The sequence below is a fragment of the Lagopus muta genome, chromosome 5 (genome assembly GCF_023343835.1).
Source record: "Lagopus muta isolate bLagMut1 chromosome 5, bLagMut1 primary, whole genome shotgun sequence".
Taxonomy (NCBI): Eukaryota; Metazoa; Chordata; class Aves; order Galliformes; family Phasianidae; genus Lagopus; species Lagopus muta.
Window position 1 is genome coordinate 20145066 of NC_064437.1, and position 20775 is coordinate 20165840.

Here is a 20775-nt window from a genome sequence, read left to right on the forward strand (position 1 = left end):
ACATCCAGGACACGAAGTGATGTGTAATTGGGCAGTCTCTAACAGCACAAGCTGTATCTCACACAGCTAGCTTAGGAGTGAAGAAGCTGGTAGCTGCAAGCACTCCTCCAAAGCAGCATCAGCTCCTCCTTCTGTGTCAAATTCACAGCTCTAGTCTGTTACTACTTACCCCACTACAGCCAGGTTCTCTGAAACAGTACAAAGACCAAATTCTAAGCGTGCACCAGCTCTTGCCCAATAGTTTGAGTAGCACTGAGGCATTACATAAGAAGCTCAAGCAGATAAGGTAGCTGCAGGTGTTGGAGGTCTTTATTGAGATTATAGCACAGATACACTTCTATATTTACCTTTCCACTTTTATACGATAGTTAAAAATGCTTTGCTACAGTGCACGTTTAATTTAGTAATCAAGAGAATCCAAAACTTAGCTGCAGTTCAAATAAATAACCTAATGCTTAAGGTTCAAATTTAAAAAGTAAAAGGAACTGTACAATATGAAAAAATATAACAATACATAAACATTCGAATCTAAAGTTCTGTAGAAATAAAAAAAACTAATTTCCCATACATAAACAGTGCAAGAAATAAAATTCAGATAAGCTTCTGAACTGGGAATTTAAATTACTTAATTCTTAAATTATCATGCAGACATAGCATTTTAAGCCATGCTGGTTTCTATTATAGTGTTAATGGTATCCCTTTTACTTTGAGAACTGATAGCCATTAAGTTCACTGTGACAACTGCTGCCAATCCACTCTCTTCTACAGTACATTATACACAGAGGTATTCTGTTGCATTCAGAAAGCAAAATATTTTATGTTTCTACAAAAACAAATTCACTATGTTACTGTTTCAACCCCTCCAACATGTCAGCTTGTTGAAAACAATGTCATGTAGTAATGAGAGCAACATTTCCCCCTCTAGATGAAAAGACCATAATCAAGATGTGGTTACCACCTAATCACCTTTGAAGTTCAGAGTTCATTACTAAAAAAGTTGATGTTAAAAAGTCTGACCTTTTGATAAGAAGTGATGAATATAATAAATCTGAAAAAACAGTGGAATATCTTATGTGTACATGGAACTACTTTGATACTGACTGGAAGTGTTGATCAACTGAAGTTCCTCTATAAAAATTTTCGTTGAGGCAAAAACCAAGGAATGCAATTAATACCAAACTGTAAACACATCATTCATGTTACTTAGAGTGCACACTGACAATGAAAGTTCTTCTCAAACTTTGGCAACAAGACTACAATAGGTCACAGCAGCATGAGTTCACATGGAAGACTGAAAGCACTGCAAAAGAATATACTAAAAACACCAAGACCTCCTAGAAACCAGAAAAATCTGTGACAAGTGTCTCTTTTCAACATACTCTCCTACTCAACTGCTGCTCTCTGAATGCCTAGTTCTTATTACTTGTTTTTTACAGTTCTGTAGTCTCAGGTCTCTGTGCTTTAGCTGCATAGGTTGCCTTTAGTTGCACTCTAGCCGTTGTAGGTCCAAAGGGTTACAGTTCTGTCTGCTGACGATGACAAGAAGGAAAGATCTTGTGTATGCCATCTGCACTGAATAACTTTGTCCTTGTGCTCTCCTACCACCATAAGAGGAAGCTGCTTTGTGAGGTCTCCTGAAGTAGAGGAACAGACATCATCAGTTATCTCATCGCTTTATATTCTAGCTCTTTATGATTTAATAAAACTTACAGGTGCATTTCACCTTATGAAGCATACTGGACCTTTCAACACAGAGAAACACAAACACACACCACACATGCAACTGAACAGTCTGGGGAAAGGTGCTAGGAAAAGGTGTAAAATACATCTAAACTCTTCATAGTAATTATGACAATACTTATGTTTTTCTTTTTAAAGGGCAAATTTTTTAAATGCTGTGCAAAAGCAAAGGCCAACTCTTCAAGCAATAGGATTCAATAGTTTTTACCGTTATCAGCTTCTTACCCCTCACCAACCAAATGATATTTCAAACACTTGAAATTCTATTCTTTTCTTTCAAACCAAAACATTATCTTTGATTCAACCTCTGTAAGAAAAACAAACTGAAAATTAATCTAGCATCTTTTGTATGTTACCTTGCAAGTCTGTCACCTTTATTTTCATGTCATAAGATCCTGTGAGCAAGTAGTGAGCCCCTGGAGAGAAGCGCACAGAACGAACATCACTCGCGTGAGGATGATAGCTTTGGACCATTCGCCCTCCTCGAATATCATACAACATGCAGCTGGAGTCCTCTTGTCCTGTAGCCAGGAGACGACCGCTAGGATCAACAGCTACTGAGGCTACAGCACTTCCTACAGGAGAAAAATACAAGCCATTGTATTTAAGCAAATGACAAAATGGGAATGTTATCACTTGTAGCCAGCCAGGATCATGATAGTGACCACTGACAGAATTGGTGTGTCTGTCCAGGCATTACTGGGTTTGCAACTTCGGAAAACTCCTGGTTTCTCTCCCTCTTTTGCAGTTGCAAAGGAGCTTCTCCTGGGTACGGTTTCTATCATTACTACAAACACATTTCCATTACATCACCCATTACTGGTGGCCACCTGTGTGCAGGATTTGACACCACCACATACAGACACACAACTATTAGAGAGCATCCAAAGGAGGGCTACAAACGTGGGGAATCCAGGTCTGGAGGACAAGACATATGAGAGCAGCTGAGATAGGTCTAGGGTTTGCTCACCCAGAGCAAAGGCTGAGGGGAGGCCTCACAGCAGCTGCAGCTCTCACAGGGAGTACAGGGGCAGTGCTATTCTCTGCCCTCTGTGACAGCAACAGAGATGAAGGGAACAATGTGGAGTTGCATCAAAGGAGGGTAGGTGGGGATCAAAGAACAGTTCTGGCACCAGCAGGTGGTGGGCATCAAACAGGCTGCCCAGTGCAATAGTCACAGCTCCAAGTTGCTGGAGTTTAAGAGTGGCTGGGACAACGCTCTCAAACATAGGGTTTGAGTTTTGGGTGGTCCCACTGGAGCCAGGATTTGAGCTTGATCTTGTGGGTGTGTTCCACTCAAGATACTCGATGGTTCTACGTAAAAGTATAGAATGCTAGCTTACTTTTTTTTTTTTTCCTGAAACAGCTCATATGTCTTGTGTTATTCTGAAGTACTTCAGAGACATGTTTGAATTTCACAAGGCAAAGTAGCCACCAATGTTTCAAGTGTTTGTTTATTTTTAAGGAAAGAAACAAATTACACCCTCATGCTTTCTATTAAGACCTCTGTTTTAATGCAAGAATGAGCAAAGGCGTGGAAGCCAGTCTTGCCTGTTCCATGAAACGTTGTTCCCACAACACGAACACAACTTGGTACTCTCAGATCCCAGAATCTTACAGTCTTGTCTTGGGATCCAGATGCGATCATCCAGCCACTCCACGTATAAAGTGCTAAAATATGACCTGTGGAAAAAAAAAGGATTCAGCATAATTAATCAAACAATGAAATGTTACATTTCCAATGATATTTTTGCATTCAGAGATTAAATGATCCTGAAGAATAGCTGCAGGTTCTGAAATAATAGTATAAAGGAATACTGAGCACTGCACCTTTTCTGCAACAAAGTATGCACTTCTGCCAACAAGTTAACAGGATATTTAAAGCAAAAAAAAAAAAAACAAAAACAAACCAAAACCCAACAAACCAATCAGACACAAAGAAACCAACAAAAAGAACTGTCAAACAAAAATATCTGAAACACAAAAACAACCACCCTTCCCCACTATCACCAGAGCAGTCTAGGGATAATTGAATTCTTGCTCAAAGGAAAACTCAAAGATGACATTTCAAAAACAATTGCTACATGAATCTAATACAGACTTTTGAAATGCAATATGGAAGTAACAGCTTACCTGTGTGACCACTTAAAGCATGCAGACCTTGCCCCCTCTGACAATCTGTTGTATATATATTACAGTCCCCTGCTCCAGCACTTATTAAGATAGCACCACCACTTTCTGGTCCTTCCATAAAAGCAAGATCTCTGATTGTCCCATCATGCATGCTGAACTCCAAATCTGGACCTGCCATAACAAAAGCAATAATAAAAAGAATATGAGGCATATTTGGTTTAGCAGTCAGTGCTGCAATCTTTAAAGCAGTTATAGTGACAACACAAGTTACTTCAGGCAATGGCAGCATATGATCTATGATAAACATATACTTTCAATAGAACTATAAATACTAAGCTCAAGTAAAACCCTCACTAATGCTATTTTCATTGGGTGTTGCTTGAGATTCCTACCATTCCTAACGTATAGCAAAAAAATATACAGAGATCATCTCCACAGGCAATTCCAGGCAAGGTTTACATAGTACAGTTATTTCTTTTTGTGAATTGTGGTGAAGTAACACAAATACAGAAAGGTTTTCTCTGCCAGGAGGAAAGGATAACTAAAATCCAACAAGACAAGTCAGCCTGAGTTCAAAATAAAATACAGCCACAGTCAGAATAATGGCTGTAAGGGCAAGGCAAAGAAAGTAGTATTTGTGTAAAAGAAATACCAGATTTCTACAGAGAAAGAGATGACAACAGAAGTAGGCGAGGAAAAGATAACTCAATTTGGAAATAAACTTCTACTGGCAATTCTTACAGACACTGGAGCTGGTAAGAACATTCAGCTATTTACCAGTATTTGAAAACAAATTTCAGATGGCAGCACAATGCCACAGAATCTCCAGATCAAAGACAAAATGAAAGCAAACTAACAAACAAAAAAGTAAAACCAACCCAAGCATCCAAACTTAATTAAAACCCAAAGATACTCCCTAAACAACAGCCTCAGTGTCCATTTTCTTAACACAGTGACAATAGGTAGAAAAAGGGACTACATTCATTCACGTATTAGAGAAATTACAGCAGAACTCAACTACATAACCTAAATAATTTAAACGGTCTTAAGCAGTGGACGAATAATCTAAAATTACTACTTTACGCGCGCACACACACACACACTCTACCTGTTGCATTGCATGTTTCAGCATTAAAAGGCAGTACTTTCACATATTTATCATTAGAACCAGTAGCCAGCAACTGTCCACAGGGACTCCAGGCCACACAGTAGATCGATCCTTTATGATGCTTATTCCTTTTGAAGCGAACTACTGGTTGCTTAGGAGTATTATAAGCACTGAAAGACAGCAAAAAAGAAGTGCTTTCTTTTTATTTGTAAGGAAAATTATGTGCTCTGTAAATAAACTGCTTCCTACATGTTAACCCTACTTGAGAAAGAAGCAAAAGAAAGTTGCTTTAAGAATCTTCTTTGTCCATTAAAAGTAGTAAGAAAAAAAACAAACAAAACCCAGCCTTTCTAGCACCTATATATATATATATATATAGATAGATAGATAGATATAGATATGTGCGTGTGTATATAATATACACACCGTATAATCAAAGGGAAGAAATTAGATCAGCTTTACACACAGCAGAAGTAAAAAAACAGTCCAATTTAAGTACATTCCCTCTCTTTCAACTGAGGAATTCCTGCTCCTCTAGCAGGAAATAGTCCAGTGCTTAATATACAGTATTGCTGTATCCAACATCAACATTCACTGCAGTAACATCAACAACAGAAACTCAGCAAATTTAATCACAACTGAGGAATTTGAAAAACATACTGTTGACACCTGATAAGAACAGAACAGAGGAAAAAAAACAACAAAACAAAACCAGGACCACTCAGTTTGCATTCACAGAAATAGATTTTTTGCAAAAACCAACCGCTGTCTGTCTGGAGTCAGACTGTTACAAAGATTGTGTTTCAAAACATTTCTTTGCTGACTTGAAAATCCCACGATAGAAAGTTTTTGGCAGACTGAGCAAAGCAAAAGACCAGTTAAGATGCACAAGTACATGTTCAAATGAATAAAGTCTCTGCATTCCTTTGATACCCATACACATTATGTCTCTTGTCAGAACAGATGCATGCACTTCTCACAAGAGACCAATGCTGCAGAGTCAATCTAATCTTTCCCAACGTTTAGAACAGTAAGTTGTGTGAGGAGAGACTAATCACTAATGATAGTGAATTGCCTGTCCTACTAGAAACGCTGGCACTGTTTACCTACCAAGGAGAGAATATTTGGGCTTCAAGCCCAGCAAATCAGTCTGCACTGACTATGAAACAGAACCATGTGGAGTTAGCTGATGCATTGTCAATAACTATTTTAGAATTAAACTTCAAAAGACTTTTTGACCAGTTAACTACAAAGGCTACTTACTGATTTACTGTACTATGTTTAAGGGGAGAGAATTGGTGGAAATATTCAGATTACCAACTGAACATTTTAAAAGCCTGAACACAAATCCTAAACCGTGCGTCCTTGCAGTTCCTTCTGAAACTGTCAGGTTTTAGATACCTGTGCTTCCCCTCTGCTCCAAGAAAATCATGTTATTGGAGCAGAGGCAAGGAGATGATGATTGAGATGGCAGTATTTACTTCCAGGGCCCGCCCACTAAAGCAAAATAACACTTTTATAAGGAGAAGTTGTTGCATAGCAATGTATCTAGCATGTAATGGAAGAGCAAAAACTTGTCCACAAACACATAAATACATCAGATTGTTTTGGTTTGGCAGTTCAAGATTGTAATGACGATTGCACTGCTTACAACAGCAAAATAAAGGAATGAAACATACAGGTATCAGTAGCTACTGGAGAAAGAAATACTATCACACAGGAAAATAAAGTTACAGTCTTTCTTACCTTGGGTCAATTACCTCTGGGTAGGCACACACTCGCAAGGTTTTAGAGTTGGAGCCAACAGCATATAAACTTCCACTGGGATGAAAGGCAACAGCTCTGACAGCTTGTGTGTCTTCTAGAGTATTAATGCAAATGAACTGCTTTTTTGATTTGTCATCCTACATAGAATGATGACAGTCAAATTAGGTTCTTAAAGCAAAACCAGATGTTGGAAAGTAGGCTTGATTGTTGAAATAATGGTTATAAGTTACTCTGAAAAATGTACTAGAAAGCAGAGGACCAGACTAAATTCAGAATTTGGAAAAACAATGTTTATTCCTGGTCACTGAATGACATTCTTCAGAAAATTCATTACTACAATTCACTCCTAAGCTGACGTTAGATTAACATTTCTCATCTCCCCCCAGGACACCAACAACTATCTTCCTTAACAGCCAACTCCTAAGTCTGCTATTACAATTTATTTCTACAAATACACATCTAGTCCAGGTGAAACTCGTAAGGGGAGCAAAGCTACCAACTGAGCTGCTGCTCAGAACTACTTGTGCCATACTTTCACATTTGACATCTAGAGTACCATGACCAGTGCTTGGCTCCACTAAGATGACCAAAGGAGTGGAGCTTTCCTTATGCAAAGAGAGACTGAGGGGGTTGGGACTGTTCCAGAAGAGAAGGGCTTGAAGGAGGCTGGGGTCAGACGATTTAATCAAAGAGTATAAAAACCTGACAGGAGAAGTAAAGAAGACAGAGCAGTGGTACTCAGCACAGGACAAGAGGCAATGAGCACAAATAGAAACACAGCAAGTTACATTTAACTATTTCTGTTGTTTCAAACAGAACACACAAGTAGCCAAGCATGGAAACAGGCTGCCTACAGAGGCTGTAGAGTCTTAATCCTTTTCAATACATAAAACTCCACTTGAACTGGCCCTGAGCAATCTACTGCCACTGAACTTCCCATGAGCAGCTGTTGTGGACTCGTTTTTCAAAAGTCCCATCCACCCTCAATTGTTCTGTGACACTAAGTATTACATTCAGTCTAACCATCTATTAACAATGAGAGAATGTCACATAGGATCAAGCACTGAATCTTGCGAAATCACACACTGTACAAGAGAGTAAGAAAACTCACCTCATCACCTCTTGTCCTATTTAGATTCCCTGAAGAGTCCTCCAACTGTGGCTGAGCGACAGCATGTTCTGACACACTGTTTTGATTTGATTAAGAGTTGAAATGCACAACAGAAAGAAAAAAAAAAAAAAAGGAAGGAGATTTGTTTGTTTGTAAGCATTTCTGGACTAAAGCTGCAGTCACACTGAGAACTTACATCACATGTCTAACTCCTTATCATTAACATACTATTTTTACAAGAGATTGTCATTTTTTGGACAGTTCCAGGCATCAAACAAGTCTAAAATTAAAGAAATAAAAATATTTTCTTTCATGCTATAACACACACAACACATACATGGAAAAATAGTTTCTGCTTTTAGGTTAGCATTCATTTTACAGAAAACCCAGTAGCTACCCCCATTTATTTTGTATTTCAGAAGCTTAGTAGAATTACAAAATAAACATTAATTACACAAATAATATGGAATAAGAGGTCTGAAATAAAAATTAAACATGAAATAGAAGCCATCACAAATAACCACCATTTCTCCTAAGTCAAGAATTTATTTTAAAATTCGAATAAAAATACCTAGACAACAGGTCACCAACCGTATACCCCCAACTCAAACAACAAATCTGTTTGGTATTGATAAGTAGATACAAACTGCTATTTCCACAGTGCTAAGAGAAGGGAATTTCCAGTCTTAAGCAGGTATCAAATAACTTACATTTGATTCCCCTGCACAGGTGACTCTTCAGGAAAGGGTATCTGATTAGCTGATCCATGCTTTCGAGGAGTGCTTGTGCTGACACTTTGGCCATCAGTCGGCATCCTCTGAGCAGCATCTGATGTAACGTTACTTGCTAGACTGGTAGATGCATTCCCTTTGCTCCCATTGCATTGCTGGCTAAGTGTTTGCACATCATTTCCAAGACTGTCCATACCTATATTTAATTCTCCTAGCTTCTGGATAGACCTAGTTAAAACACAACAACAAAAAAAGAGAAAACAAAACTAGGTTAACATGCAAACTTGCAGTTACGCAAGTGGCTAGAGAGAAAAGGAGAAGAGTAACAGATATCCCCAACCTGTTAAGAAACTGCTCAGTAAGATTCTGTTGCTGGTCAGGTCCATCTTCTTGATTTACACCACCTTCCAGCAACATCTGCTGGTATAACTGCCGCTGTTGCTCTTTTTGTTCTAAGTGCTGCTGGTAACGTAGCCTTTGTCTGTAGTATTCTTGAAACTGCTCTGTTGAATCACGAAGCTTAGAAAAATAAGAATAGTTACTTGCAGAATTTAAGCTAAATACTCACTCTCTTGTTCACTAGTTCGTTACAGGCATCAAAAGGTCAGCAGTACTTTCATTTTCCCTAAAACTAAATACAATTTCCTTACTAAAGAAGGAAATCTCTGCCATACCGTGCTGTTAGTATTGGAGTGCTGCCTTCGTGCTTATTTTAGGACAAGACTGCTACTTCCAAAGTAGTAATTAACATCAAAACAAACAGGTCACCAAAAGATGAAAATAAAAGAAAAACCACTAAACAAGCTACATTCCAAATTCCAATTCATATTTTCAATATCATTTCAGTATCTTCTGCTGTGTTGATACCTCTCTGCAATCAGTCTGCAGAACAGATTCCTATCTCCCAGCGATCAACATTAAAAAATAGGATGTAGCACCTCTAAATTATATTATATTATGAAAATGAGTACCTCATTTTTCTCTTGTTTGGCCGATCCCTGACTCTGTGCTCCAGTGACTGGCTCATTCTCTAGAACTAAACTCTGGGACAATGCCTCGCTGCCAATGGGATGCTGTGGCTCCACAGGAGTATCACTTCTCAGAGCAACATGAAAAAGAAGTGTAATTGAGAAAAGATATGAGCAGAAAGTCCACTGGTAAGAAGAGAGAAATAACATTCTAGTGTAAAAGCTGTAAGAGTTAAGCAATCTACAAACTGCAGCTATGAAGAGGATGGTAAAATCAAACATTAAACCAGATCATTCAGAAATGGCAATAACTCTTTCCAAGAGAAACATTGAGCATATTTAGTTATTTGCAGTATCGTGACCCAAGTTTACAGACACTGAGAATAACAAAGATGGAGTTACAGCCATCTCACAAACAGCATATATTTATCAGTGAGGAAAAAATTCAAATTAATAACACAACCTCTATTACATAATCAGAACATAAATTTGGATTTATATACAAATACAAACTATATAAGCTGTAACTTCCATTTTCTGTACACCTAAACTTCAAGAAAATCCTGCCTGAACCCAGAAGGCTCACAAGCAAATACGAAAATCTGATTTTAATCATAAATGCACGGGGAATAAAAACCCTTGTCCACTGAGTTTTACTTAACCAGCCACTAAACAACCAAGGTAAGTTTCAACATTGCACTTACATCCAGAAATACGACACATGTAATTTTAACCTAAGCAAAAAACTGCAGTTGCACTTACCGCTCAGGTGACTCCTCAAAAATGCTGTGACACTCGGTGTTCTCCAGCATAAGACTTCGGCTGAGATTCTGTACTCCAGGGTAATGGAAATTAGCAAAGGAGTGCGACATGGGAGAAGTTTTGGTCCCGAGGTCTGTGACACGCTTCTCATGATTTGTTAACCCACAGGACAGCCCGTCTAAGGCGGGGTTTAAAGAGCGGGTCATGTAAGCATCGGCTGACTGAGGCCGCCTCATTGGGGAGGATGGGTATGGAGAAAGTTTGCTAATAAGAGGTGTCAAAAGATCAGCATATGCAGCTTTTGTAGGCTTGAGGAGTTTATCAACATGAATATTAAGCATCTTCTGTTCAAAAGCACAGGAAAAAACAGTAGCTGGCAGGTTCTGTAGCCACGATAACAAGCTAAGGTCCAAATCATCACACCCATTACCACATAAGAGATCGATGCCCAGCAATACTTCACTTTCTGTAATTTCTTCTCCTGTTGCTTTACTCTGACAGAACTCCACACAACATTCATAAAGCAACCCCTTCATTACAAGCTGAAATAAACGATTGTTACTTGCTTTGAAACCAGCCTCGCTCAGTTTCCTATCAGCGGGAATGAACTCTGCCACCATGACACAAGCTTCTTCAAAGCAGTGCACCCGCGCCGTGCTGGGATTCCAGTCTTTGAATTCTGCATGGTTGGTCAAGCGAGGCAACGTGAGCAGCAAGCAGAGTTTGCTGTAGTCTTCCTTAGAGGGGCAATATTCTTCTAACGCATGTAGGCACTGCACAGCCTCTCGCATGGTGAATTCCAGCTACAGAAATATTCAAATCAGCAGAGTAGCTCATAGTACGCGTGTTTCTATAGTTAGCAGAAGAAGAATGTGCAGTGGCAGGATTTTTCCACTACCATTCCTTTATTAATATTACTGTTTCTATTTAACCAAAATAGCACACGCTGTTTTAAGTCCAAAATTGCTGATGCAAATGCATTTACAGAGTCAAATTCCTGGATGTTTACACTTCCTGAAATCTCCACCTTCTCCCCCATTCCTGCTCTTACTTTCTACAGACCTGTGGAACTTTCACATCACCGCAGATTTTGCAGGCTTAAAACTTCACATCTGCAGCTAAACAGCTTCAATTCTATTGTAGAACAGAAGGTTACTTCCATTCTTAGGGCCAACTCTATATACATACATTTTTCCCCCCCAAGCTTATGGAAAGCTATCAGCATAATTATAAAAAGTGGCATATTTCTCTAGTTTCCAGTTATTAGCAAATTTCATTTGTCTTTTATATTAATGTTTTCTGTTTTCCGATCAGGAAAGCATTAAAAGAAGTTAAAAAGAGTTAAAAAAGAAGTTAAAAAAGTTAACCTCCACAGATAACAGCTATGACTACATGGCTTTTAATAGAAAGCTTGTTGAAAAAAAAAAGTCACAAAACATGTTAAATACACCTAACTCAGTATCTTTAGTTTAAAAGCTTCTTTAAAAAATAAGAACAAAATCAGTAACATCCTACCTCTGTTCCCTAGCACATTCTCAATGTACAAGCCTTTCACCCACAAATGCTTCCACATCTGGTAACATTCAGCACAAAAATAAGAAATGGATTTGACCATCTTCTCCTATACCATTATCTAATAACTGTGTACAGACAGACTGATTACAGAAGTGTGTGATCCCTTTACAGCACTTACTTCAAGCTTTGTCTACACTGTCAAGAAAAGACTCTGTAGTATATGTAATGAGAGGGAATTCAAGTTAACTCAGTTCTCAAAACAAAATCAGTTGTCTGAGAACTACTGGAATCCTTCATTTTTTTTTTCATTTGATAATCTTTGTGTTAGAAAATTACTACTACTGTATCACAAACACAAATGAGAAACTCTGATTAAGTCCACAGACAGCAGGCCTTTTCTGTCACTTGAATTTGCCATTCATGTCTCCATATGAAAATCTAAGTTACAGCTCCTTCTGTTCGCTTATTTAATTCAGTCAGTCCTTTGTGACTGCATCTGTTGCCATCAAAGAAACAACAGCATCTTTTCCTCTTTGAAAGCAACAGAAAAGAAGGTTAAGATCAATTTCATCTCTCATTTGGTCCTGACTCTGACAATAAATTTCCCTGATTTTCAGGCCTGCCTCAGAGCCCTCCTGAAAACAAAGCACTGCTCTTTAGCATAATGGCCTAAAGTGAATTTCAAGACCAAAAGATGACATACGGTCACTGATCTATACTGCCACTTTTCAAGTAACCCTTGCATATAAAATTCTATTTGAGACCTGAGGATCACATTCGCTTCCAAAGGACACCAATTAGTTTGTCCATTATTTATGAAACCATTTGGTAATAGAATTTGGGTATTCAGTCTGGGAGCATTGGTTTTTCTTTTAATTAAACCACGTGAATAAGTTTCTTGCCAATATAAAATTCCCCAAACAAAGACAGATCTTACATGCTGAGGCTCGTCTTCTGCTGACATTGCATTGTTTACACATAAGGCCTCCAAGAACTTCTGCTTCATAATTATGTAACGAAATCTGCAGGCAAGTAGTGAAATATTACCCATCTCGACCCAGTAGTTCAATATTCTTTTAGAAACAAGCAAAGTATTTTACAGCTATTTTTGATTAAGGGATAGAAGTGACTGCGTTAAGAAACTCTGATCAAAGTTTAACAGAGTTGTAACCACAAAATTTTAGCAGGACATGTTCTTCTTCAATCACTGCTTTCAAAAATAACACATTAAAAATATTTGAAGGGTCATAAGGGGATAAAAAAAGTAAAGCAAGCACACTTGTTTCTTAAATAAAAACACATCCAAATGTAAAAGAACAGTTCAAGATGCAGCACTGCATTCCGAAGATGTAAAGCAAATGAAAGCCCATTACACCCTCTGTGCACGAGGCTTTTTAACTTCAAGTATAAATAACACACCCACATGCAATCAGGAACTGCATACAGGACACACACACAAAAAACAGTTAAAAACTGAAACCTACTGTTTCCATAAAGAATATTTAATTTCTTATATTTCTCACAACCACTCCCAAGGACAATGTAACTCATACACAGAGACATATATACTCTATTCTACCTTTTCTTGTCGAATTTTTCCATACATTCGAGAGGCTGAATAAATTGAAGAACCTCATCCCACTGACCATCAAGAATCAACTGCCTAATAAGAGAAAAACAAAGACACTGCTTTCATTTCACCAGACAAGCACATTATCCTTCTTTGTAAGCAACCAGCTTAGAAAGTTATGCACTTAAATGACAGCTGGATATTTTAACGTAAAACAATTGATCAATCTGTTTGGAAAAATTAATGCTTTGCACATATGTTAAAATGACCAATACAGTAAAACACAAATCTCAGCATTGTGTAAAAAAAAATTCATGCAGGTACAAATACTGATGCTTTTGAAGACATATCAATGAAGATTAAATGGCCCTGTGTTTCCTGCTTCACTTGTAATTCTTACTGAGTATTCTTCAAGTAAGAAATTTTAATTAAATACATTTATTCAAGGAAGACACTGCTGAATTGAAGTGGATTTAAAAATATGTTAATTTTAACTGTATAAGTACTGTTGGACCTATTCTTATACAAAGGGGTGCAGAGCACCTATATTAAGAATATAAAAGCAACAGCTTGGAAATAACTATGCTATGTGAATAGTGTGCTATGTTGCACAAGTGGATTACTTCAACTCCCAATGCACACCATATTCCCTAAAAGTCCAGTTCTAGAAGGAAAGGCTGCATTCCTCAGGAGTTGCATAGTCTGAATTAACTAAGAATGAAACAAACAAGTATTACTACTAATTTCAATCTCTTTAGTTCTTTCATTTTATCCCAGTACCTGTAATCTCACTGGAAGAGAAGCTACATGAGAAAATCTGTTCAGTAATTTATGTATTTACATATTAAGAATAACCAGATAATAACCTTCTGCAAACATGAAATAATTTAAATACCCACATGATATTTCATGTCATAGGAGACCACAACACTGAAGTATTACACTGCATCTACAGTAACTGCCTTTAATAATTCAGAGGACAGTACAACTAATAGGAAATGACACAAACTTCCATGCCTCCATGACCGCAGGTACCTCATCCCAGATCTTAGTACTAGTAGACTGTCAGAATATTTTATTTGTATCTGGAACCAATCAAGGACATGCTCATTTCCACGTGACATAATAAGCAGATAACAACAGATCATTGCTGCTAGAAGATCTTGCTCTCCCATCTCCTGCTCAGGTGCTTTGCCCAACTTAGCCCTTGCTGACACTGACACGTGTCAAGACTCCTTCCCACTTTAAATTCATTAGCATGCCAGGAAAATAACTAAGTCAAAATGAATGAACATGTGAATAAACAAGAAAACAAACAAACAAACCTAACTCTAGAGCCTACGTGGATGCTTAGTCATTTACATTAAGTTGTTCATTTGTTAACTTCAGAGATGAAACACAGAACAGGGCTGGACCACACAACTGGGATGAGGAAACAGAAGAACAAGATAAGAACTCCCCCTTAATGTCATGGAGCTGCCCATGGAATCATAGTCCAACAGCATCCTTTCATACATGTGGTACTGAAGCACAGGAGAAAGGCCTACCTTAAGAACAGCATGTCATCTGAAAACAGGCCATTAATGACCCCGCTTTCTTTCTCAAGCGCCAGCATACTGATATGAAGCTTCCTTGAGTTCAGAAAATCTAGTATCAGTTTAATTATTTCAGCTTCTTTAACATTCACTGTTTCTTCAGCCGTCATGATGGCAGCCTGAAAGGAAAGAGAGAATTTCTGTGATGATCAATATCTTTTTGTTTGCTTACCAACTGTTGACTACTCAGATTTCTTCCATTGTTTTACAGGACAGAACACTGTAGCATTACAAAAATAAAAATCAACTTCCAAGTTTCGTTTATTCAAGATGTTGGTTATAAGGCCTCCGATAAGACTAACTCCACACCTTTACATTTCTTCTCTACGAATAGATAGGGTCCAGAGAAACCAGTCTACCAAGACACCAATCCCACTGCAGTAAAAGCACTATATGTGAAATTGTACCTCACTATTTGCCTTTCAGTGAAGTTCAAAGAGCATATGAATTCCCCAGCTACTACGTTCTATCTAGACATCTTACGTATAAACTTAAAACCAGATTTGTTAGAAACACATACAAAAAGTGAAGCACGCTAAAAAGCACAGCAAGCTCACACCTCAGCCCTTTTTTGAAGCTATAAATGGAGGTTTAACCAAAGCTTTCTATTATCCCTCTAAAAGGACACCTATTTCTGCCTGCATGCTTCATGAACAATCTCACTCTGCAAATCCAAGACAGCCCAGTTCAGCCGCTGACTGCTGGAGCCCCCCATTCACTCACCTGCCTCCACCTGCCCACTCCCAGCTCCTCCTCAGCACCATTCCCCTCTGCCACTGGGGCAGCTCTGCCACCAGCTTGTGCCTGGGAGCAGCCCAGGCTGTGAGGAGCTCTCCAGCTGCCCCCTGGCACCACAGAAGGGCCAGGCACCAATGCAGCACCTGCCTGCTTGCCTGGGAGGCACGGGGCGCTACTGCTGACATGTGGAACCAGCACAACCACACCTTCTGGCAGGAGCAAAGCTGTAAAATGACTTAAACGGATTACAAGAGCATACAAAAACAAGAAGCTGGTATCAGTGATGAGCCCCCAGCAGGAAGCCGTATCCCCAGAAATGAGCTAAGCAGAATGAAAGCAATCAAAAGAACAAATGAACACATAGAGCAAAGCGTCCACAGTAAAAAGTCACAATACCCTAATTACTCCCTAGAGATGAGAAGATACAAATACTCCAGTGAAACTGATAAGCCAAGGCTACTGAACTTCAAGCAATTGAAAAAAAATAGGCATAGAGTTTTCCTCTTCATTCTCCTTATGACCACATGCCAACTTTTTTCCAATGAGGTTTTCACCAGAGCGTCTGATTGGGAACACATTTGATGATAGCAGCACAATTTATTCTGGAGCTCCAGAGACCTGGCTGTGCCAGGCACAAATGGCCTTCTTACAGCAGCTGGGTTTGACTCTCATTGCAGTCACCCCAGTCACCTGCAATTTGGATGGGCTCAGGGCAGACACACCCAGGGACTGCGCACCCACTCCTGGCTGTGAAGTCAAGGGAAAAAAATTAAGATCTGGCTTGCAGAGCACCTTTCTGCAGGAAAGCAAACAGATGGACAGACAGCAGACAAACCCAGAGCCAGCACCTCTAGCGAAATGCTCTTTCCTCACATTTTAGCACCATTTTTATTTCTCCTTTTGGCAATCAGGTCAGGATTTTTGGTCCCAGAAAAAAAAACTCAATTCCATCCTTACAGACTGGAAAAGAAATAAACACAAATTTAACCAGGAGTTTAGCATTAACATCTTCATTCCTAGCCTCATCTAAAACATTTGCATTTAGCTTTTACTTTGCTTTATCGCATTGGCGGTTACATGAAACAACTTACATGGCTTCCTTGGCAAATAACGAAGTGAAGCTGAGTCAAACCTGTACTGAGCCTCGCCATCAGGAAACCATCTGCACAGTTCAGGGTAATACTCTCTTTGAAGCAAGGAACATCCACACCCCAGCTTTCTTTGCTGCTGGATCCAATGGAGTCTGCTCTAAGCAGGAAGTCACCGTACAGACCTTCAAGATTACCTTGAATTATTTCCATAGGTTCTAAAACTCAAGTTCTTTTTCCTTACTTATATTCCCCACATAAATTGGATAAAGGATGACCAGCACCCCACCATTTCACGTGGAATGAATAATGGCACCTCTGGCATCCTGCTAAGAAAACTCAAACATGTAGCTTGGATGCTGATCCTCAAAAGACAGTTTGAAACGTACCAGTAAGCTCATAAATCAGCAAGATTATGAAAACACCGCGCATTTGGTGTCAGAGCAACATTGCCATCAGACACGCAGATAGAAAATAATGGTAAACCTACTGAAGAAGGTTCTTCACTTCACAGAAAGTTCTTTTAGACTGATGAGCCCAGACTCCCCTGTATTACGCTGTCAAAAAAATCAGCAGTGCTGTAACACCATCATGACATCACAGCTATATATAGTTTTACACATGACACTGAAGTAAGTCAGTTTTTCTAACAGTCAATGTGAACATAAAGATAAATGAAAATCGAACATCAGGGAAACTCGAGATTAGAGCTCAGCTGCATCTTTGGTCCATCCCCAGCACTGCTTTCTGCCAGCACATATGGCAACACAGCGTCACAGTCTGATCAGCTCTAGCACTAATACCAAGAACAACCAAAGCACAGCATCAACATGAGGTATAACTGATGATAAAGGAGTATTAAAGCTGCAAATTTCAGTGTCCTCCGCTGACAAAGTACCTTTTTTTCTTACCCCATCTTTTCATAGCAATCCATTCCAACATCTGTCGCCCTTCTAAGTCCCCATAACCATCTCCTAAATAAACCAGTATCTAGAAAAACTGAAAAATCCAACCGGCTCTCCTGCCACCCAGCTGACACACGTGTTCTCTGCTTCCAACGCACAAGATGCCCTTTAGCTGAGCTCTTTGGAACGTAACCTATCTACTTCTATGCTTCCCAGGGAGAGCTTTCACTCTTGCTCTGCTCTTACTCGTATTCTAAGCACAAACCAACCGCATCAACTGCCCCACGGCATCACAAGCGCGTTGTTTTCTAAGGAACGTAAACAGACACATAAGTACACTACTTTGGGAGAACGCCTGTAAACTGGAAAGTGAGTTTGGGATAGTCTCTAAGTTACCCTTCTTAGGAAAAATGTAATTGCATCTGCACTCACATGACAATTGCAGCAAGGTCTGACGTTGTGAAATACAAATGAGTTGTCAAACTCCAAACAAGCATTACTCCTTTGTCTTCATCCCTCCCAAATGGGCCAGCGGCACGCAACGTGCCCTCACAGAGCTTGGCTGGGAATTCCAGTACTTCTTCCTTGTATTTCTGGGCATTTCAGCACCGCGCAGAGCCAATGCCGGGGGGCGGCGTTCAGGCACGCAGCGCTTCCACACAACACAACGGAGAACGCGAACGGCTTACAGAGCAAGCGAACGCGTTTTGGCTGCGGCGCACCTGCTGCGAGATCGCCTTTATTCGTCCCCACACGTGCCGCCAGGCGGACGCCCCTCAGCCGTCACACAGTGCGGGGCCTGGGAGGCCGCTCCCCGAAAGGTGGCCCGGGCCGGGGGCGAACGGCCAGGACCGCAGAGCGGCCCCGGAGCTCCCCGCGGCTCGCACCTCGCCGGGCCCGCGCCGCCAGGCCGACAGAAGCCGCCCGCCCCGCGGAGCCGCAACAAAGGGACGTCGGCAACCGGGCGGCGCCGCGTCGACGCGCCCCGGCGCGAGGGAGGCGCGGCGGGCACCGTGCGGTGCGGCCTTACGGTGGGAACGGGCCGCGGAGACGGCCGGCCCGCACCCAGCTGCGCTCGGGGACCGCCGGGCAGCGCCCGTCCCGCAGCGCGGCCCCGAGGAGAAAGCTCAGCCCGGCCCGACTTCTCCGCCGCGCGGCTCCCGTCCTCCGTCCCGCCCGAGCTCACCTGGGGCCCGGCGGCCCGTCCGCGCGCCGGCCGCGGGGCGTGAGGAGAAAATGGCGGCAGGCCTCGCTGCGGGGCGGGCCCGGGGTCGCGCTCGGTCGGACGGGGTCTTGCTGTCGCTCGGCGCTGCGGCCGCCGCCCGGCCTCGCGCTCAGCCACCCGGCGTCCAGGACCCTCCCCGCGCCGGGGCGGAGTGCCTGCTCACAGCCCGAGTGGAAGCCAGAAGGGAGCTGGGCGTCGCCGCGGGGGCGGGGAGCGGCTGTCGGCGGCGGCGGGGCGGGGCCGCGCTTTGTCGGCGGCGGGGCGAACCCCCTACCGCCCCCGGGCCGCGGCGGGTAGCGGCGGGGCCCTGCCGCGCGCAGAGGGAACCGCGGGCGGGGCGGGGTGGGGCGGAGTCGGGCGGCGGAGCCGCGGCGGCTGCGGCTGCCGGGCCGGCGAGTGCGGGCTCGTCGGCGTTCCCCGCCCAGCGCGGCGGCTCCGGGCGCGTCCCTGGGAGCGGCCCGCCCCGAGGCCTGCGGCGCTCGTCTGAGGGCTGCGGGACCCGCCTCGTCTTCGCCGAGGATGTCGTGTGGCCGAGTGCCCGTCCGTAATTCGCGTCCCGGGTGACGGCGCTGAGCGGGCCCTGTCCCTGCTCCCCAGCCTGGTGCCGGCTCCCTCCAGGGCAGAATCGGTGGAACAATGTGCGTTCCTCATGAAACGTCAGACTTACACATGCTGTATAGGAGATACAAAGATGCATTTCCATATGATTTAACATTCAGTTAAGTTTAATGCATCTTCATAATTCTCAGAAGACAGCAGCTAAGACCGATTATGTGAACACGGACTATGCTTTCTCTGTGTTCAGATATTGCATTGAGATGAGTTTAAGCAAACCGTATTAAAATGCCTGTGCTCCACATGGACAAAATTCTGGTACATACACAACATTGCATGGCTAGCCCTGTTGAAATGGAGGATGACAGTCTTCTAATTGAGGAAGTAGAGACCTGATTCGCTTTTAATTACATGTGTATGATGTGTGACAGGTGGTCAGGGAACAATCTGGATTCTCTCACACTGATAGCTAAAAAAGCTAAGTAGCGCAGTGCATTGATCCAGCTTGCAAACTGTTTTGTTAAGAATCAGCTGAAGTGCAGCTGGGAAATGTCCTCATAATATTGTTCTCTTTCTTCTTTCCGAAAGGAATGCGCAGAGATGTCCTGCAGTCAGGCCCATGAGGAGCAGCTTGGGCAAGGTGCCACCTGGCTAAGCAGCAGTGACTACGCACAGGATTAGCCAGGACTGGAAGCTGCCGGCTCCTTCTGCAGCACCGAGGTCTCAGCACCGCATCCCAAAAGGCTGGCTGGGTTCTCTAGCTAAAACACTGACTCCTCCCTTCTGCTGCAAAAGCTATTGCCTGTCACTTGATTACATCCAGAGGCAAAGATTAATAGAAAATTTCATTTCTGTTTCTTAATAGAAGTGACTTAACAGCAATGATAGGAAAAATGACTTGAAAACATCTGCAGAATGTACATGTGGATGAAAAAACACTTTAAGCTAACCAAGCAATAGCCGAGCACACACATTTTAAAATTTTATCTCTGTTTCACAAATGGCTTTGCTGTGGTTTACCAATCTCTCACACTGTAACTGTTTTCAGGGGAGGTTTGGAGATCAAATCTGTGAGATTCCACCTCTAGAGGGCAAGAGTTCTGGTATGAAAGAACGGTAAGGCTTCTCCCAAGTTAGAGACTCCAAAGGAATAATAAATTCTGAATTTACAACTATTCTGTTTCCTATGGAGAATGTAGGGCTCTTCCCAGGGAAGCAGTAAATTCCTACAGTCTTGAAAGAGATTTCCTGAACCAAGGATCTG

At 41.6% G+C, this 20775-nt stretch overlaps 1 protein-coding gene across 1 annotated transcript; it reads right to left on the bottom strand.

Annotated features, from left to right (window-relative positions):
* Nucleotides 1-287: 287 nt before the first annotated feature.
* WDR47 (WD repeat domain 47) lies at nucleotides 288-19156 on the bottom strand. Its single transcript, XM_048947134.1, has 15 exons — nucleotides 18918-19156; nucleotides 14953-15119; nucleotides 13415-13498; nucleotides 12773-12857; nucleotides 10321-11123; nucleotides 9562-9685; nucleotides 8931-9109; nucleotides 8570-8818; nucleotides 7860-7935; nucleotides 6728-6885; nucleotides 4982-5151; nucleotides 3874-4044; nucleotides 3292-3423; nucleotides 2097-2315; nucleotides 288-1634 (listed from the first exon to the last, which is right to left on the bottom strand). The coding sequence occupies exons 2-15, from the start codon at nucleotides 15108-15110 to the stop codon at nucleotides 1492-1494; spliced, it is 2751 nt and encodes a 916-aa protein (XP_048803091.1). The 5' UTR covers nucleotides 15111-15119; nucleotides 18918-19156; the 3' UTR covers nucleotides 288-1491.
* Nucleotides 19157-20775: the final 1619 nt, after the last annotated feature.

Excerpts from the sequence above, each read along its gene's own strand:
- WDR47 (XM_048947134.1), bottom strand. The coding sequence starts at position 15,110 with ATGACGGCTGAAGAAACAGTGAATGTTAAAGAAGCTGAAATAATTAAA. Across the intron at positions 11,124-12,772 it reads CAGAAGACGAGCCTCAGCAT|CTGGAATTCACCATGCGAGA; the intron begins GTAAGATCTGTC and ends ATATTTCTGTAG. Across the intron at positions 9,686-10,320 it reads TTTGAGGAGTCACCTGAGCG|TGATACTCCTGTGGAGCCAC; the intron begins GTAAGTGCAACT and ends TGCTCTGAGAAG.